Here is an 18,242-nt window from a genome sequence, read left to right as displayed (position 1 = left end):
TCCTCAAAATACCCCTGGTTAAAGATGGAGTTTTTGGATGGAGTTAGTGTATGTGATCAAAATGGCAACAAAAGGGAAAAGTCAGGGACCCAGAGGCAAAAAAAAAAACTATTTGGACTAAAATGGCAAATTTGGACAAAACTCAGGGACTAAAATGGCAAATTTCTCTATTTTTTACATTGAACCCAGCTTATTGGTCATAAGTCTTATACATGGCAAGAAGTTCTTTCAGTGTGACATATGATTTAACATTAATAGGATGATATTGCTCGTTGACATTCGGTGTCCACAATTTAGTGCCATTAGAAGACTCGTAAAGATGGTAATGTGGAGTATGTTCTAGATCATCTGTGGACATAGGGATGGATGTTAGTATAAGTTTACGTGCGTTATGAACGTTGTAATACGTTTAGCACCCTAGGGTAACAAAAAAAAGATCACACGTGACACTTGTCGCCATGTTACACATGTTAATTGTGTGTGCACATGTAACATCTTATCTACAACGTTTGTAACATCCTTAAAAGTTGTGTTCCTACTATGCTTTATATTTTTTAAGTACTTATAGGTAAACATGTTTTTTAAGATACAACATGTAACATGTGTTACACCGAAATGTTACACAAGTGTTTCCAGTTTACACATGTTACGTCTTGTGTAACTCTGCTTTATATTTTGTAAGTGTTTCCAGTTTCCAGTTTAAACATGTTTTAAAGATACAACCTGTAACATGTAAGTATTTATAGGTAAACATGTTTTAAAGATACAACCGTATCACCTTACAAGTTATATGTTTTGCTGACAAACGCCATGTCACACATGTTACACACTATAGAGTGAAACAACAGTATTGAACGCTGCTACACATTTCCCCTTCTGTCATAACATGTGCAACCTTTTTGGGGGGTTTCGATGTTGTAGGTTTATACAGACTTAAATATATACAAATGATCCAAAAATGATCATACATGTGCTACCCTCTAGTGTAACATAAGTTACAAACATGTCTTACATATGTGCAGCCCCGATTTTTGGTAACAAAGGGGTTGAACATATGTAACACATGTTTGTAACATGTGTTACACTAGAGGGTAACTTCTGTACAACGTCAAATGTACCCACCACCTGCCCTTCATCGACTTCTTGTTCCCCTTCTTCATCGGTTTCTCCATCTTCCTGCCAAGATCCCTTCTCGTTTGGCTGCAACTGCTATGGTCAAGTCATAATAACACAAGTTACAGTCCAGTATTTTTAATTTACTAATTAAAAAACAATAGTAGTAACATCACTAACACTAGTTACCTTCTACCCAATTATGTCCTGAACTTGAAGACTCCCCAAATTTTGAGTTTTTATCTGCATCATTTCACACATAAAAAAAACTAAGCAAAACCACCCAAAAAAAGGTTACATATGTAAACAGTTACCATACACTTCAAACAACTACTATCCGGTAGAACCAACTCCCTCGCTGCAAGCACTAAACAAACATGTAACATATGTTAGCACAACCTTTCGTATTTGTTTGACGTCGTATAGCTTTTGTTTTTGTTTTCTAGACTGGACAGTTGTACTCCCCACAACAATTGTTTTAGATGTGTTACCCTTAAGTGTAACACACGTTACAAACATGTGTTACATATGTGTAGCTCCTTTTTGTGTCCAAGAAAGGGCTGGTTTTAACATAGGTAACACGTGTAACATTATTACAACATATGTAGCTAATTATGCTAGCAAGACATTTCAACTAACAACCCATTTAAAATAAATTTCAACCCATTTAAAATTACATTTCAACATTTCAACTTGTAAGCTAAGAACAACTGATAATATCAAAAAAATAAAAATGATTTTAATACAAAAATAAAAACCTGTAAACTACATAAACATTTACCCATTAGTAGACCATTTTGTGCACACAAAAACATATTAACAACAGCCTTAACAAAAAAAGGTTACTAAGTAAAACCTCTAGTGTAACACACGTTACAAACATGTGTTACATATGTGTAGCTCCTTTTGTGTCCAAGAAAGGGCTGATTTTAACATAAGTAACATGTGTAACATTGTTACAACATATGTAGCAGCAAAAAGAACTACTTTTTATATATAAAATGAACGAGATCATTACTACATAAACATGATTTTAATACAAAAAACAAAAACCTGTAACTACTAAACATTTACCATTACTAGACCACTTTGAGCACACAAAAACATATTAACAACAACCTTAACAAAAAAAATCAAGGTAAATTAGTTCAAACCTGCTTCTCTCTCACACACTTGTGTGTGTGTTCTTGGTGTTCGAGAACACGATGAAGATTGTTGTCTCTCTATCTAAAATCAAGGTAAATTAGGTTCAAACATGCTTCTCTCTCACATACTTGTGCGTGTGTTCTTGGTGTTCGAGATGAACACGATGAAGATTGTTGTTCCTCTCTCTAAATCTGCTTCTCTCTCATGTTCATCTTCAAATCTGCTTCTCTCTCATGTTCATCTTCAAATCTGCTTCTGCACTTCCTTCTTGTTTTCTTCCATTTTCCGGTGACTTTTACCGGATGATAACAACTGAAATGTTGCTCTCATATCTAGGGATTTCGATTCACCGTCGCACCTTGTTTTTATCTTGTTTCGCGATTCACCGTAGCACCTTTTTCTTCTTCTCCGGCGAGACTTCTTCTTCTCCGGCGAATGGATGACGATGATGATGATGATGGTGGTGACTTCTTCTTCTCCGGCGAGACTTCTTCTTCTCCGGCGAGACTTCTCTCTTAAATCTCTCTCTCTCTACCTCCTGAACTCTCACACACACACTTGTATGTGTTCTTGGTGTTTATTTTGAAACATGGAGAGAGAGAGAGAATGGATGATGATGGTGAATTTACAGAAGAAGAAGAATGAAGAGAGAGAATGAGATATTTTGAATTCTCAAAAAGAAGAAAGAAGAAAGAGAGAGAATGATGATGGTTTGATGGTGATGGTGACAATTAAAGAAGAGAGAGAAAGAGATATTTTAATATATGGTTTGTACTTACTTTGACTTCTTTTGGACAAATGTAATCATATCATATGTAATTTTACCCATATGCCCTTGAACTAACTTTATTGACTTTATCATGTATTTAATTTAATTCAAAAAGGTTTCAAATTTTATGAGCCATTGGATGATCTTGATCAATGGTCATAGATTGGGTTTCCTAGGTTTTCTTAGTACAAATAAGTTTTCTATACATCCATGCCCATAATACGGGTATGACATGCCTCATATAATCTTACCACAAAACATGTAATTACCTTATATATTAGTTTGCGAAAAAAAAAACAAAAAAAAAAACTCCTCTCACACAAACACTATTCAATTTTGTTTGACTTTATTTTTTACTTTTTAACTTTTATTTACTTTTAACCCTTTTGTTTTTTATATCTTATACACTTTTAACCCTAATAGATTTCATCTTTTACAATTTTAACCCCATAGTTTTCGTCTTTTACATATTTATCACAAACATTTTCTATTTTTAACCACAACACTTTTCCACTTTTAACTTTGGTCCCTATACTGTACCTCTTTTACAAATTTATCGTTTTACAATTCGTTCCAAATTTTGTGAGTTAACACGCTATAACGCGCGCATATGGTTCAATGTTCTTACGTCTATTTTTTATGCTTTAACAGCTCCGTCGAAACTCCCGAGTCCTAAGCCGAATTAGTTATTCTTTCCTATGTTTTACTTTTTCGGTCTATATTTTGCAAGGTAACACGTTGTAACGTGTATGCGTGATTGATGATTCGTCATTTTTATGTTTACTTTTTGTTCGGCTTAACGGTCCAGCCGCAAAACGCGGATCCTATATACCAGTATTATATTAATTATAAAGTACCATTTTGCAACCCATGTGAAACAAATGTGTAACGTGGTCATTTAATTAAACGGTGAACATAAAAATTTGGAAGAACATATATCGCCCATCTCAATTTGGGAGTGTTTGGGATACTTTATATCAAAAGTTAATAAATGTTATTTACAATTGATTTGATACGTCGTGTAGACACTTCAAGTATTTGAGATTCTTTATCATATTACTTAAAGTTGAAGTAAGGAATGCCATAAAATATTCAGTTTATGGGTTAAATTTGTGAGTCTAAACTTGTATGCTACTTGTTTAAAAGCAAATTCTTTCTTGTGAGTCAAAAATAGAGCAAAGATTTTCTCCTTGGAGTGGTTGGTGTATCAATTTTTCCCTAATATAATTTATCGCCAAAAAAAAATTGTATAAATATGATAATGCGTTAGAAAGTATTTCAAATTTCGTTTTAGTTGATTCAAAGGTGTGGATAGAACACTTATGACCTGACAATGTTTATAAGGGTGCCCGGGGCACAATCGGTGACCCCATGCGGGGACCGATTTCCCCGATCGGGGAGGTGCCGCCAGCCTAGCGGGGAGCCAAAAACGGGGAGGATGATCGGTGAGGAGGCACCGAAGAGAGGGGAGGAGAGAGAAGGTGGGCCCCATTCAATCAACCAATGATAAATTTTCTTTTTTTTTTTTAATAAAAAACCAAGTCACCTAAGAGGGGAGTGCCGCCATCAATTTAGGATGTGAGGGGAGTTTAAAAGGGGAGTTGACGTGGCACACGAGGATTGGTTATGCGTAAGAGAGGGGACTCCCCTCTTAGGGGAGTGCCCTTTACACCCTAAGAAAAAAGCTTCAGAAAGACAGAAACACAATCATTTAAAAATGAATATGTTTCCATTTTTGCATGACAAAGTTATCAAGATATACTGGTTTTAGTTACCGGTTTAAAAAATCGCCGTTGCCGGGGATCGAACCCGGGTCACCCGCGTGACAGGCGGGAATACTTACCACTATACTACAACGACTTGAATGTTGAATTAAGTTACAAAACTGAAATTAAGAAAAAAATATAACTACTTAACTTATAGTATACATTGTGTTGGAAACTTCTGTTTTCTGTAGTAGAGAACAAGGAGTATTTAGTGATTAGGAAGGTTTAAATATGCTTCTATCAATTATTATCAGGTTGTAATAATTAATTTGAATTATTGGACCAAAATTAATTTATATTTTGAAGTATATAAGGTTGACTGATTTTTTTTCATATATAGAAATAAATATTTTTTGGCATCAAGAGGTGGATTCAAGTACGGAGTGATATCTCCGTGTGAAGAGTACGAAGTATTTAGGAGTTAGGACGTGACACATTTATTCTAGGACAAGGAAATATGTGCCTGTTAAATATAGGGTCATTTAAAAACACGTCATTATAGTCAGCTAAGACTTCATTTAGGTGTGGCAAACGTGGAAAATTAAATTTAAAACACCATTGTATGCAATAAACATTGCTCTAAATGATTTAAATGCACCATTCTAACTAGTTTAGACTCATTATTAGTATTTAGTGCATATTTTAGCGACCATATCAAAGACAAGACGCATCACACCCCTTTTATTGGCTTAGGTGAACCTAATAGTGGAAAAGATTGGTAGTTTCCTGTCAAATATGCTACAAAAAGGTTACAAGATGGCTACTTAATATATTAAAATCATATCTTTAGCATATAAAATCAATAAATCAAGAAATATAAATAATACAATGTTGAATAATATGAGTATAACCCATCAAAGATGATATCTAGACCCTTAATTAGTTTGATCCTCTAAAGAACATATCTAGTGAATCAAGATCAAAAGAACTCCAAAGATAAGCTTCATCTCCTTCCTTGCTACTCGAAGACGAAAATGATTCCATACTAGTGAAACTATGCCCATTCTCGGATTTCTCTTCTACTACGTTACCTAAATCATTTTCTACGTTATGATTCGGACCAAGTGTTGATAACTTTTCATGCTTTGGGTTCTCCGTCATCTTCAAACATTCAGATATCCCGTTAAATGCGTAAAGAGAAGCCAAAACATTCCTTTCGAACTTCATTCTCTTCATGGCTTCACTAAGGATGGATGGGTCCTCAATGTAGTTTTCTTTGGTTATCTCATCTGCAATCTCAAATAGAGAATAGTTGATGGATGAATCAACAACATTGTCAACGCATAATAAATCGGTCAAACCCAAGTCAATCTCTTTGTTTTCCTCCACTTTAGGCTCATCTCCAACTAAATAATTCTCACCTAAAACATCATTTCTTGAACAATATTCAGAACTTGCACTAAAACTATCACTAGTAGCATCTGGGATGTCAAAGATTTGGTTAAAGTCAGAATCTTGAACATGGGTTGACTCTTGAAGTTTATGATTTTGTAAAGAATGTGAAGAGGTCATTGAAGTGTTAAAAGCACCAATATTTTCAAGACTGACACCATTCTTTGCTTTAAGTCTTTGAAGCATAAGCTTAGTGATTTTGGAAGAAAGAGCGGGAGATTTTTTAGATGGATTACACGGCCAAAAATTGGTTCGAGTGTTTGATCCGCGAAGCAAACACGCCGCTTCATCATAAGCTCTAGCAGCCTCCTCAGCGGTATCAAACGTCCCTAACCATACTCTTATTTGTTGTATGGTGTCTTTAATCTCGGCCACCCATCTTCCTGAGGGCCGTTGGCGTACACCAACGAAGCGTTTTCGTGCGCGTATGGGGCCTCCGACCAGTGGCCCGCCACCGTTGTTTGACTGATCCCAATTGGCTTTAGTGTTGCTACTATTTTCCATATCTTCTCCCTCAGCATCCTTCCTTTTCCTCATCGTTGTCATTGCTAAAACAATAAGATGTAGTGGGGTTTTTTTTGTTTTGGTTTTGGTAGGTAATAAACTCAAGTCTAATATGTTTGTGTATATATATGTGTTGAGTAGAAGTAAAGAGTTATGAGTTATAAACAGATGTATTGCAAGGATCGTCAGCATTTGTTGGAATATATGTGTCTAATGTAGTAGTGCTGATATGTTGATTAATCCGTACGGTACTACTTTACAATGGTTTTGACCTAGTCATATAACTAAAGTTACCTTGTATCGATATACCATCCCCAACAATGAACATCATGGCACATATCACCTTTCATATCATTCGGGCCATATAAAAAAGCAAGAAAAGGTGATATGGGGGCGTGCAGGTCATATAACTTGTCACGTTAGTCATTTCTTGTCACGCCATACATATACACGGCCCGTATGATGCATGCAAAACACTCTCTAATACCGGTCGTATAGCTAGTTTAACCCTCTCATACGAGTCGTATAGCCAGCTTAACCCTTATACAGCTTGTATGACACAAAATTGCTTTGTTATACAGCCCGTATGAGAGCTTGTGTCCGATTATCACGTCAATGAGTGCTAGTGTTAGGGCATAGATTTTCTACGTTACCTAAATCATTTTCTACGTTATGATTCGGACCAAGCGTTGATAACTTTTCATGCCTTCGGTTCTCCGTCATTTTCTATGTTATGGTGGCGTGATGGGGTACATGGCGCCGTATAGCGCCAGGGAACACCACCTTTGTAGCGTTCTTGGTTGTTCGTCCATCCCCATGTCAGGTGGTTTATAGTTAACTTATATGTCGTGCAGGTGAATGAAACGAGTTCAAGTGGTGACAAGTTGACCAAACGAGTAGTATTTTAGTACGGATGGCAAGATTATCGAGCATGAGTTTCATTAAAAAACGATCTACATCTTGGATCAAACTGCAATAAAAGTGTCCAGCTGCAGAAGTAAAAACTAAGAAGCCCAAGAATGAAACTGCTAACATTAATAAGCAGAGAGGCACTTCAGGGCTAAAAAGATTATGATTTCCATCAAAGTGTCATGGATAGCATCTCAAATGTGCAGAGATCAACCAAAATCTTCATAACTAGTGATTCATATCCAATATCTAGCCTTGTTTTTTCCTCCTTGATGCTATCTCTACGGCCCATGATTTACCAAGGTCCGTCTGAAACTTGCCTGCAATTAATATTAGCATTAGTCTCATTTCATTAAAAAAAACTATTCATTAGAAGATAAGATTACAAAATATGTGTAATTTTTATAAAAAAAAAAAAGACAAAATTGCAGAAAACAACCTTTATGTTTGCCTCAAACTGCACTTTATACCTTTCACTACGAAATCGGTAAAAACCAACCTTTATGTTCATGTTTTATTACACCCTATAACCTTTAGCACTAACCATGTCAAAAAATTCAGTTAAATAGACTCACATGACTTGCACATGGGGGTATTTAAGTCTTTTACTTTTACATTAAATCAATATTTTTTTTGTTAATAAAAACCCATCTGGACCCCACCCCCCACCCTCACCCTACCTTCTCTCTTCTTCATCCATCTTCTTCACCCTCTTCTTCATCTCTGTTACCGAGTAGGACTGATACAAATCATTTCCATCAATATTTGTGAGTGTCCATCAATATTTGCAAATAATTTTTTTCGTGCGTAATGGCTTGTGACTCTCAAGGACTGAAATAAATCATTTCCATCTAATGCACTGACTGAGATTTTTGCAATTTCTACATCAAAATCATCAACACTATCTTCCATTTCAACTAGTGCTATCCAATGTAGAGTCTTGAATAGTAGTTATAACTTGTTCCTGTATCATTTCCATTGACCCGATTAACAAACTCTTTTGTACGATCATTTGAATTTTGTGACGTATTTCTGGTTCCTCCATATCTACCGATCTAACCATTAGCAATTTAAGAAACTTGAATCGCTAATCCCGTCATTATATCACACATCTCAGCAAGTGCCCTAGAGATTTCTTCAACTCGATTATGTAATTGCGATGTCCGGTTTTCTTCGTCTTTCTAAATTAGGAACCTTCGATGTATTATTTTCGCTTCCATCTTCTCCTCCATTCGTTAAATCTGTTCCACTTTATTGCCTTCTCACCATGCCTCTAGCAATCGTGATTGTGATGACTTTTTTTTCCGAGGATTGCACTACTCTGACGCCATTGATGTGGCCTTCGAATCAATTGAAGATTAAAAGTATGTTTGGGACTGACATATTCAGTGATTAAACATCGGCAATTTGTTAAAAAGATTTCAAACAGTAATAAAATGTAGTCTTCGGTGAGCTGGGAGGAAGAAGAGTAGAGAGAGACAGCAAGGATGAAGTAGAGGGATGAAGAAGAGAGAAGGTAGGGTGGGGGTCGGGGTGGGGGTGGGTGCGGGTGACTTTTAATTAATAAAAAAATATTGTTTTAATTTAAAAGTAAAAGACTTAAATGCCCTCATGTACAAGGCAATGTGAGTCTATTTAACTGAATTTTTTGACGTGGTTAGTGCTAAAGGTTATAGGGTGTAATAAAACATGAACATAAAGGTTGTTTTTTACCGATTTCATAGTGAAAGGTATAAAGTGCAGTTTGAAGCAAACATAAAGGTTGTTTTCTGCAATTTTGTCAAAAAAAATGAACAGGTCAAGTTTCCTATACCAGCAGTAGACTCAAAAAATTCCTCCAAGTCTCTGTTTTATTCTGCATAAAAAATAATCATTCATCAACTTACAGATTCATCACAGATAATACACAAATGAATTGTTTGCCCGTTGTTACATCATACTAATTTTTAAAATGAAGACTTACCGTTTTCATATCCCAGAGCTTGAAGTATCGTTTCAATCTGAATGAATAAAAAAACTACTACTAATACTACTACTACTTAGTGTTTACAAAAAAAAGTTTCCAAAACCAACAAACACAAATCACTTTCCTTCCCCTTCCTCGGCCTCAGCCTCTTCGTCTTCTTCCTCCTCCTCAAACGAAAACGAAACAATGTAATAAAATCCAGTCCGCTTCAACCCGCCCCATGGTATACGAATTTGCTTGTTGCAATCCTTCCCCTTCCTCCTCCTCCTCCTCGGTCTCGGCCTCTTCTTCTTCTTCCTCCCCCTCAAACGAAAACGAAACAATGTAATAAAATCCAATCCGCTTCAACCCGCCCCATGGTATACGAATTTGCTTGTTGCAATGCTTCCCCTTCTTCCTCCTCCTCCTCGGCCTCGGCCTCTTCTTCTTCTTCTTCCTCCCCCTCAAACGAAAACGAAACAATGTAATAAAATCCAGTCCGCTTCAACCCGCCCCATGGTATACGAATTTGCTTGTTGCAAAATAAGCCGTATTTCATGGCAATCTTCTCAAGCTCCCATGCGTAATGCGGAGCGTCTTCGCTGGCAAAAAGGTGAATTTGTGCCTTTTGTTTGTCGTCGAAGTCCTGGAGTAGGTGTTTGGTATGGTCAAGGAAGTTCCCAACCTCATCAACCGCAGGCTGTAGTGGCATGAAGAAAACGACACGCTGAAATCAGAGGTGTCTGAAGTTCTCGTTTTCGCTGATATCCCAAGGCTTAACCTCATAGAAACACTATCCATTGCCTTCTTTTATAATGTTTTCCCAGTGCCCAGCACCAGGGATGAACCCTGAAATCAAAATACAGATCTAATAAGCAAATAGCTGGAGAAAACATTGGGTTAGTGTTGTTGCTATTGTCCAAAAATGATATCAGGCAAAGTGTTTTAGAAAAAAGTGTGCCTGTATTTTCGATATAACATAACTGTATTTTATTATTATTTTTATTATGTTTCATGTTATCATCATCTGTGTACAAATGTACCAACCGCCACCACCAATCCTGTATCCCTGAAATTCTGTTTTTAATCCTTCAAATTCATGTGTGATTAAAAACACCGTTGAAATTAAAGGTAATATTTATAAACTCTCTTCCTTTTGTCAAAACTTAGAGATCAAACAAACAGAATGATGATTTATTGCTTATTCTTAGATCAAATACAAAATGACTGATTAAAGCATGAATCGAATCTAATTTACATACTAAGCCAAAATCGTGATGCAAATAAGATTAGTATCCACTGCTTTATCAGATTAACAAAAGGGACAGATACCACGTACCGGAAACAATCGCAGTGTCGATTTCCAGCATAAACTGCTTTGTAAAGTATTTTCGAATTTAAAGCTTAGGAAAACGTCATAGATGTGAACATAGACGAAGATTGTGTTGATGTAGAAATCAAACGCCATGGTTTCTTTTGGCTTTCAGCAGTTATGAACCCATGAATCTAAATATTTGGATTTTGGCTGCTGTAAGTAAAAACCCTAGATGACATCAACGACGTCGCCAGCCACCATAGTAAAACTACACTTTCAATTCTTGATCTCCGTCACCACAAACAAACCAGCCACCATCTTCTCCGGGTTACTCCCGTTTCTCGGAAGATAACAGATTCCGACGAACACCTTAAGAAACGGGAACGATCGTCACCAGATCCGATCCAAATTCATGCTCAAATTCTCCATCTGACTGTATAAGGGGGTGTTTGGGTTAGATTATTTAAGTTAAAAATGACTTTATGTGAGAAGGACTTATTAACTTATAACTTTTTGAAAAGGACTTTTTAAAAAAGTGTTAGGGTTAGCTTATGAGCCAATAAGTAAATAAGTAGTTTTTTTAAAAGTTGTTTGGTTTAACTTATTCATGTAAAATGACCAAAAAGGACATTTCTTTAAAAAGTGTTTGGTTTAGCTTATTTAAACATATATTCTCAGTTAGGAGAATCAGATAACCAGAAGCAGAATTTGTTTATCCAAACATTAAAAACCGACTGTTATCCAAACAACCCTTGAGCATAAAAGTATAGTTTAGTGTATTTTTTAAACAGTGGCTGATGACATTGGCAAATATTATATTTATATAATACCTGTGTATGAGTTGCTACACCTCTAATCTGCGCACGGCTCCCCTGCAAATTTGTTATTTGTTGTCGAAGACGAACAAGCTGGCGAGCTAATATCTTGGTGGCAGCCTGATCATATAAAAAGTATCACAATTGATATAACATCCTTTGCACAATAATATACACTGCTTGTAAATATACATATTTTAGCTGGCGAACCAAGACGATGCACTAACCTCATTCCCAATTTTAGCTGTTTTTTCAATCTCCGCGACTAATTTCTTCTCCTGAAATCCAATTTGTGTGTGAACTTAATGAAGATAGTAAAAACCATACGTAGCATAACATAACCTCGGATAAACATCAGTTAATATACAACAACAGCAGCATACAAGTGTTATCGACAACAGCAACAGCAGTAAATAAACATACATTCTCAGTTAGAAAAAAAAAAAAAAAAACCATTCTCAGTTAGAGAAAAAAAAAACAAACGCCAATACTTAGTAAGAAAAAACAAATTATGCTTGAAACTGAACAAATAAAAACCCTAGCATTTGAGTTATGAACTAGAACAGATGTAATTGAGCAATAACTCAAAGGAATTCGAACAAAGTTATGATTAGAAATCACTGAACGATAGCTGAATCAAGAAATTAATAAGGATTCCTGCTGTGTTTTACCTTCAAGTTCTTCAATTGCTTGTCGCTGGTAACCTTACCGCCGGAGAATCAGCTTTCTTACTTCAAGGATTACGGTTGATGTTGGTAGATATAGGGCAGATGTAAGGGTGGTAGATGGGGATGAAATGGGGATGTTGGCGGTAGATGTCGCTGGTAGTTGTGGAGGGGTTCATAAAAGTACTTTAGGGTTTGAGAACTTCTATTTTAACAACTTATCTATACTATATAACTAGTAGATGCCCTGTCTGCGTTGCGAGACAATGGCCGAATAATTCTCAATCAATTAAAAAAGGTAAAATAATATTTTTAACTGAGGGCAAAACCATTTTTTTATTTTGAAATGGGGGCAAAATCGTAATATTTTAGCTGCGGGCGAAATCGTAATTTTTAGCTGGGGGCAAAATCCTAATTTTAAACTGGGAACCAAATCGTAACTTGGCAGGACTCTAGCTCTAGCTGAGGGCAAAAGCATATTTTTATTTTGAACTGGGGGCAAAATTGTATTTTTTAATTGAGAGCAAAATCGTAAATTTAAGCAAGGGACAAAAGCAATATTTTATTTTGAATCGAGGGCCAAATCGTAATTTTACACCTGGGATAAAATTGTAATTTGGCATCACCTAAAGATAACTATTATATGAAAAAAGAAAAAAAAACAAAAAATCAAAGTGGTCGCCGAAAAGGGCCAACCACTTAACACTCCTGTTACTTGATGACGTAATCAAGTTGTTTTTGTATATGTTGAGAATAAAAGAAACCATTTTAGGAACACTTGTCATCATATTAAGCCATGTTTTATAGATAAGTACTATTTTAGTTTAATCTTTTATAATTAATTATAGATAATCCTCCTACTAAATATTATTTAGTTTAATTTCTTATGGATAATTATTATTTAGTTTTATCTCCTTCTCATTTATAATATTATTTATTTAACTAATAGAGTAAATTACGATTTTGGCCCCCTGTGGTTATATCACATTTACTCTTTTTGCCCAAAAAGAATTTTTAACATCTGAGCTTCCAACGTCTTTTTTCTAATCTTTTTGGCCTCTAACGTCTTTTTTTCTAACCCTTTTGGCCCCTTACATTTAATGGATGGGGTTAGTGTTAGGGGGCTAAAAGGGTTAGAAAAAAAGACGTTGGGGCTCAGATGTTAAAAAAATGGCTAAAAGGGTAAAAGTGATATAACCTCTATACGATTGGTTCTTGCAAGGTTAGTGATCAAAGGATTTAGACAAAAGGAGGGTCTAGCTTATTTTGATACTTACTCGCTTGTTACGCGAATAACCTCTATACGATTGGTTCTTGCAATTGCGGCTCTAAGAAATTTGGAAGTTCACCAAATGGATGTAAAGACCGCATTTCTAAATGGCGATTTAGAAGAAGAAATTTACATGGAACAACCCGAGGGTTTTTCCGCCCCAGGTAACGAAGGCAAAGTATGTAAATTGGTCAAGTCTTTGTATGGCTTGAAGCAAGCTCCAAAACAATGGCACCAAAAGTTTGATCATGTCATGATTGATAATGGTTTCAAAATAGATAAGTGCGACAAGTGTGTTTATTTTAAAGACACACCAAGAGGTTATGTAATTTTATGTCTTTATGTAGATGATATGCTTATCATTGGGAGTGATGATAACATGATCAACTCAACGAAAGACATGTTGAAATCGAGGTTTGACATGAAAGACATGGGTCTCGCGGATGTGATTCTTTGAGTAAAAATCACTAGAACCCAAAATGGTCTTGTGTTGAGTCAATCTCACTACGTGGACAAGATCCTTGGGAAATTCAATTCAGACGATACAAGTATAGCTCGCACTCCAATTGATAATACCCAACGCTAAGGAAGAATAGAGGCGAGAGTGTTTCTCAGTTAGAATACTCAAGGATCATTGGTAGTCTCATGTATCTAATGACATGTACTAGACCCGACTTAGCATATGCTGTGAGCAGGCTAAGTAGATACACCAGTAATCCGGCGAGTATCATTGGAAAGCTATCACGAGGGTGCTTAGATACATAAGATACACAAGAGACTATGGACTACATTATACCCGTGATCCAACAGTGATCGAAGGATACACTGACGCGAATTGGATATCGGATATAAAGGATCACAGATCCACAAGTGGTTACGTGTTTACACTTGCTGGTACAGCTATAGCTTGGAAGTCTTCCAAGCAAACGGTTATAGCTAGATCCACGATGGAATCCGAATTCGTCGCTTTAGATAAAAGCGGGGAAGAGGCGGAGTGGCTACGTCAATTTGTGGAAGATATTCCAAGATGGCCAAAGCCGTTGACGGCGATTTGCATACATTGTGACAATCAATCAGCGCTTGTTAGAGCACAAAGCGCGATGTACAATGGCAGATCAAGGCACATTCGACGTAGACACAATACGGTACGACAACTTATCTCAACGGGTGTGATCTCAGTTGACTATGTTAGGTCAAAGGAGAACATTGCGGACCCGTTAACAAAAGGCTTAAGCACAGATAAGGTGTATAGGTTGTCAAGAGGAATGAGACTAAAGCCCATAGATGAAGGGAATATGAGGGAAACCTAACCTAGTTGACTCGAGATCCCAAGATCTAGGTTCAATAGGCAAAAATAATCATAAACCCAAAGGGAGTCACTGTGGGGGGTGCCCCAAATTCTTAAAGGGAGTTGTATACTTCCTAGTCCATTCCAATCAGTGGCATTAAGGAAGGTTAAGCATGTTGAGGTTAAGGATTTTGAGGAAATCCACATTAACCATTATGCTTTTAATGATTCAGAGGAATCACGTATGTTAGAGAGAAGTGGGGTCGCTTCGAATGGATTTGTGGGGAGACGCAAATCCTAGAGCTCTCGCAGAACCAGGATCGTGTTCCATGACCATAAACGGACACAACCATGAGGACTTGACTCGACTAGGGAGAGTATTGTGTGAATGTATATTGTCGCCTACATAAATGGGGGATTGTTCAAAGACACCGCGTCTACAAGACCCTAGGAGGCTAAGTATGCTTCACAAAAGTAAGTTCAAAGGTTACACCTATCTATCTTGCAATACTCAACTGTTGAACGTGTATCGTTGAAACTTGATAGATCGATTTCTATTCATGTGGGGGATTGTTGGAAATTTGTGGAAATAGCATTTTTCAAAAATATAGGAAAATGATTTTTTTCCTATTTTGGACTAGAAATAAATATAATAAAATGAGTGGGTTTTATATATTTATTTGTGGGTTTGTGTTCTACGTTGGAAGGACTTCACAACGAACTAAACCACGTCCAAAACGGAGCTAAGATGAATGAGATATCGATGCTCAAAGTTTGGTGTTTGAAACTTGAATGCTGAAATAAGTGGGAAAGTGGCACCTTGTCCCACATCGGATGAGAGATGAAACTTAAAGAGGTATTTAAGTGGGAACTCTCCATCCTTATTGTTTCATGGAAGCACTCACTAGTGTACTCGTGAACCTAACTCGCACTCGCACACGCGCGCGTGGCGTGGGCGATGAGGCGCAATGTGGTGCTTTGATGGCGCACTTCGCATCGCCGCAAGCCGCCTTTGTATTTTAGACCGCGTTCGCGTGGTGAAGCACAAGGGTTGCAAGGACCAAGTGGTTGGTGATGTGGCATGCATGCGCATGACCCTGGTGGGTCCGCGCGCAGTGGCGCATGATGTGGCAGTCATGCGCGTACGCGCGCGAGTACACATGGCGTGATGGCGCGCATTGGGGCATGGAACATGGGCACTGAGGTGACGTGTGCGGCACACCAAAGTGAGCCAAAACGGCGCGACAGTGTGGCGTGCTCGTAGAGGCTTACAGGTGACGTGGCGCACGCGCGCAGGTGCGCATGGGACTGAGGTGCACGCGCGCATGGCAGTGAGCCAAATGGACGCACCAATGGAGGAAGATGCACCAGTAAGTGTACCTTTTCTTTTTCTTTGTACTGATAATGTGATTCTACTTACAATTCATTGCTGTAAATTCTGCATCTCATCCCAATGGTTCACTATTTTTTGACTAAATTGTGTTATCGCCGTATAAATTATAATGTTAAACTTTGTTGCAGACGAAGAATGAGGAAGAGGAGTTCAACACTGGGCCTCTCTCTGTCTTAATGATGAGTGTCAAAAACAATAGTCAGGTAACATTTGTTTTCTATAATACACGTGTTTACAGATATTTGCACACCAAATCAACTGAAAGTGTAATCAGTTTGTAAATATATTTTGGCATTCATTGATGTTTATTGGGCATTGTCATTACTACTTTGTATTGGTTTGAATAGCCTGCGGTTGTTGACTTTATCCTTTTGATTGTAGATAACGTTTTTTTCTGTTATCGTGTTGCCAATCCAGGTTCTTATTAATTAACTGCATGAACAGTAAAAAGCTATTAGGTCGTGTTAGGGCCTTCGATCGACACTGCAACATGGTGCTGGAAAACATTAGGGAAATGTGGACTGAGGTTGCTTCTTCTCTCGAAATAACTTATCTAGCACTTTTTTTAATTCCATTTTCGAAATAACTTATTAGCAAGATGTTTCTTCGAGGTGACTCCATTATCATTGTGCTTAGAAACCCCAAGTGAGAGGTATGTTTTCTTGTTACTTCAAGTTGGTAAAAATAAATAGCTAAATAGGTGATGGGTCAAGTTACTTTAACCCTTGGAAAGTTGTCAAAGTGTATATAATATTTATATTATATAAAACTTCCAAAGTGGTTAAATTATTAGTAAAGTAATATAGTTTGTGGCATCATTTTTGACACACTTATTAATTTTAAAGCATGTTAAACTTTGGACAAAATTTGTTTAGGGTCACCACCTCAATGTGATCTGGCTCTGCCTGTTTCAACATGTACCCAATAGTAGGTACTTTAACCCAACAGTTAGTACGCTCTTTGAACAATTTAGTAAAGTACATATTTCACTTTTTATGCTTGTTTTGTACAAACAATTTAGTAAAAGCTACTGCTTAATTATTAAAAGCAGGAGCAAATTTGAAGTTGTTCCCTACTTACAAATTTGAAGTTGTTCCCTACTGCTTAACATTGACTTTCTGGCTTTTTTTGTTAATGCTAAAGGACTAGGCCAAACCTGTTTTCAATTATACAAGTTCTGTGTGGGCCTTGGCTGTGAGTTCTACAAGCACTACTGTGCTTGTATGGGTTGGGGAGGGAGTACACAATGAGCTTTTAAAAGTTTGGTCATACCTGTGGATTGGACTAAGATGTCATTGGGTTCAAGTGTTAGATGTCCAGCATGATGGAGGTGTAAGTATGGGCTCCAGAATGTGATGCATCATTGCATTGGGCTAGAGATGGATCACCTTGTATATGGCATGGGCCGATTGATTCTTAAAACGCTAATATGCATCGTGGACTATGAGCTTGCTATTGGCCTTTACTCTTTCTAGGATGTTTGTTGTCAAAAGTTGTAAAAAGTATTAGGTGACTCAATATAATTGTAAATATATTACTACTTTAAATACCTTAGGTTGATGTTGGGTTTGGAGTTGCAGGGCAAAGGTGCATGGCTTTAAGCACCCTTGTTTTTTGTTAGTGATCCAAAATGATGGTATTTTGCTTTTTAACTTGGGAGTTTGTGGTCTGGTTTGAAACCTCCTAAATCGGTTAATGGTATGGTGTCATAGTTGTTTTTTTTAAGTTTTTGGCATAAACCCGTCACACAACATGCGCTAAAAACATAAGTGCTCGCGGCAGCGCGCGGGCATACCTACTAGTAAATACTAAAACATGATTAATACGAAAAAAGGTAATAACATATGGATAAAAATATAAAACCATGCATAAAATAATTAATTTGAGATCTTAGGTACGTGTTTTCAGACAAAGCATCCAAGTCTTTACAAGTAACTAGTAAAGTAAACCGC

At 37.0% G+C, this 18,242-nt stretch overlaps 1 protein-coding gene, 2 long non-coding RNA genes and 1 other non-coding gene across 5 annotated transcripts; 1 reads left to right on the top strand and 3 right to left on the bottom strand.

Moving 5' to 3' along the window:
• Positions 1-4,816: 4,816 nt before the first annotated feature.
• TRNAD-GUC lies at positions 4,817-4,888 on the bottom strand. The gene has a single exon. It is a non-coding gene; the product is annotated as a tRNA-Asp (tRNA).
• A 785-nt stretch (positions 4,889-5,673) lies between these two features.
• Positions 5,674-6,723, bottom strand: LOC110892555 (ethylene-responsive transcription factor ERN1). Its single transcript, XM_022139711.2, has one exon. The coding sequence runs from the start codon at positions 6,721-6,723 to the stop codon at positions 5,674-5,676; it is 1,050 nt and encodes a 349-aa protein (XP_021995403.2).
• Positions 6,724-7,604: 881 nt separating this feature from the next.
• LOC110894307 lies at positions 7,605-12,535 on the bottom strand. The gene is made up of 7 exons (XR_002566244.2): positions 12,346-12,535; positions 11,902-11,952; positions 11,690-11,794; positions 10,884-11,292; positions 9,563-10,393; positions 9,413-9,454; positions 7,605-7,919 (listed from the first exon to the last, which is right to left on the bottom strand). It is a non-coding gene; the product is annotated as an uncharacterized LOC110894307 (long non-coding RNA).
• Positions 12,536-16,242: 3,707 nt separating this feature from the next.
• On the top strand, positions 16,243-17,942 carry LOC110896462. Of its 2 annotated transcripts, none has more exons than XR_002567926.1 (5): positions 16,243-16,267; positions 16,419-16,493; positions 16,708-16,942; positions 17,166-17,237; positions 17,434-17,942. It is a non-coding gene; the product is annotated as an uncharacterized LOC110896462 (long non-coding RNA). The 2 variants fall into 2 exon arrangements; XR_004874535.1 differs by having other exon boundaries at positions 16,246-16,328.
• Positions 17,943-18,242: the final 300 nt, after the last annotated feature.

The sequence above is a fragment of the Helianthus annuus genome, chromosome 12 (genome assembly GCF_002127325.2).
Source record: "Helianthus annuus cultivar XRQ/B chromosome 12, HanXRQr2.0-SUNRISE, whole genome shotgun sequence".
Lineage (NCBI taxonomy): Eukaryota > Viridiplantae > Streptophyta > Magnoliopsida > Asterales > Asteraceae > Helianthus > Helianthus annuus.
The sequence above is the reverse complement of the archived record's forward strand: the minus strand, read 5'-3'. Positions and strand labels throughout refer to the sequence as shown.

Excerpts from the sequence above, each read along its gene's own strand:
- LOC110892555 (XM_022139711.2), bottom strand. The coding sequence starts at position 6,723 with ATGAGGAAAAGGAAGGATGCTGAGGGAGAAGATATGGAAAATAGTAGC.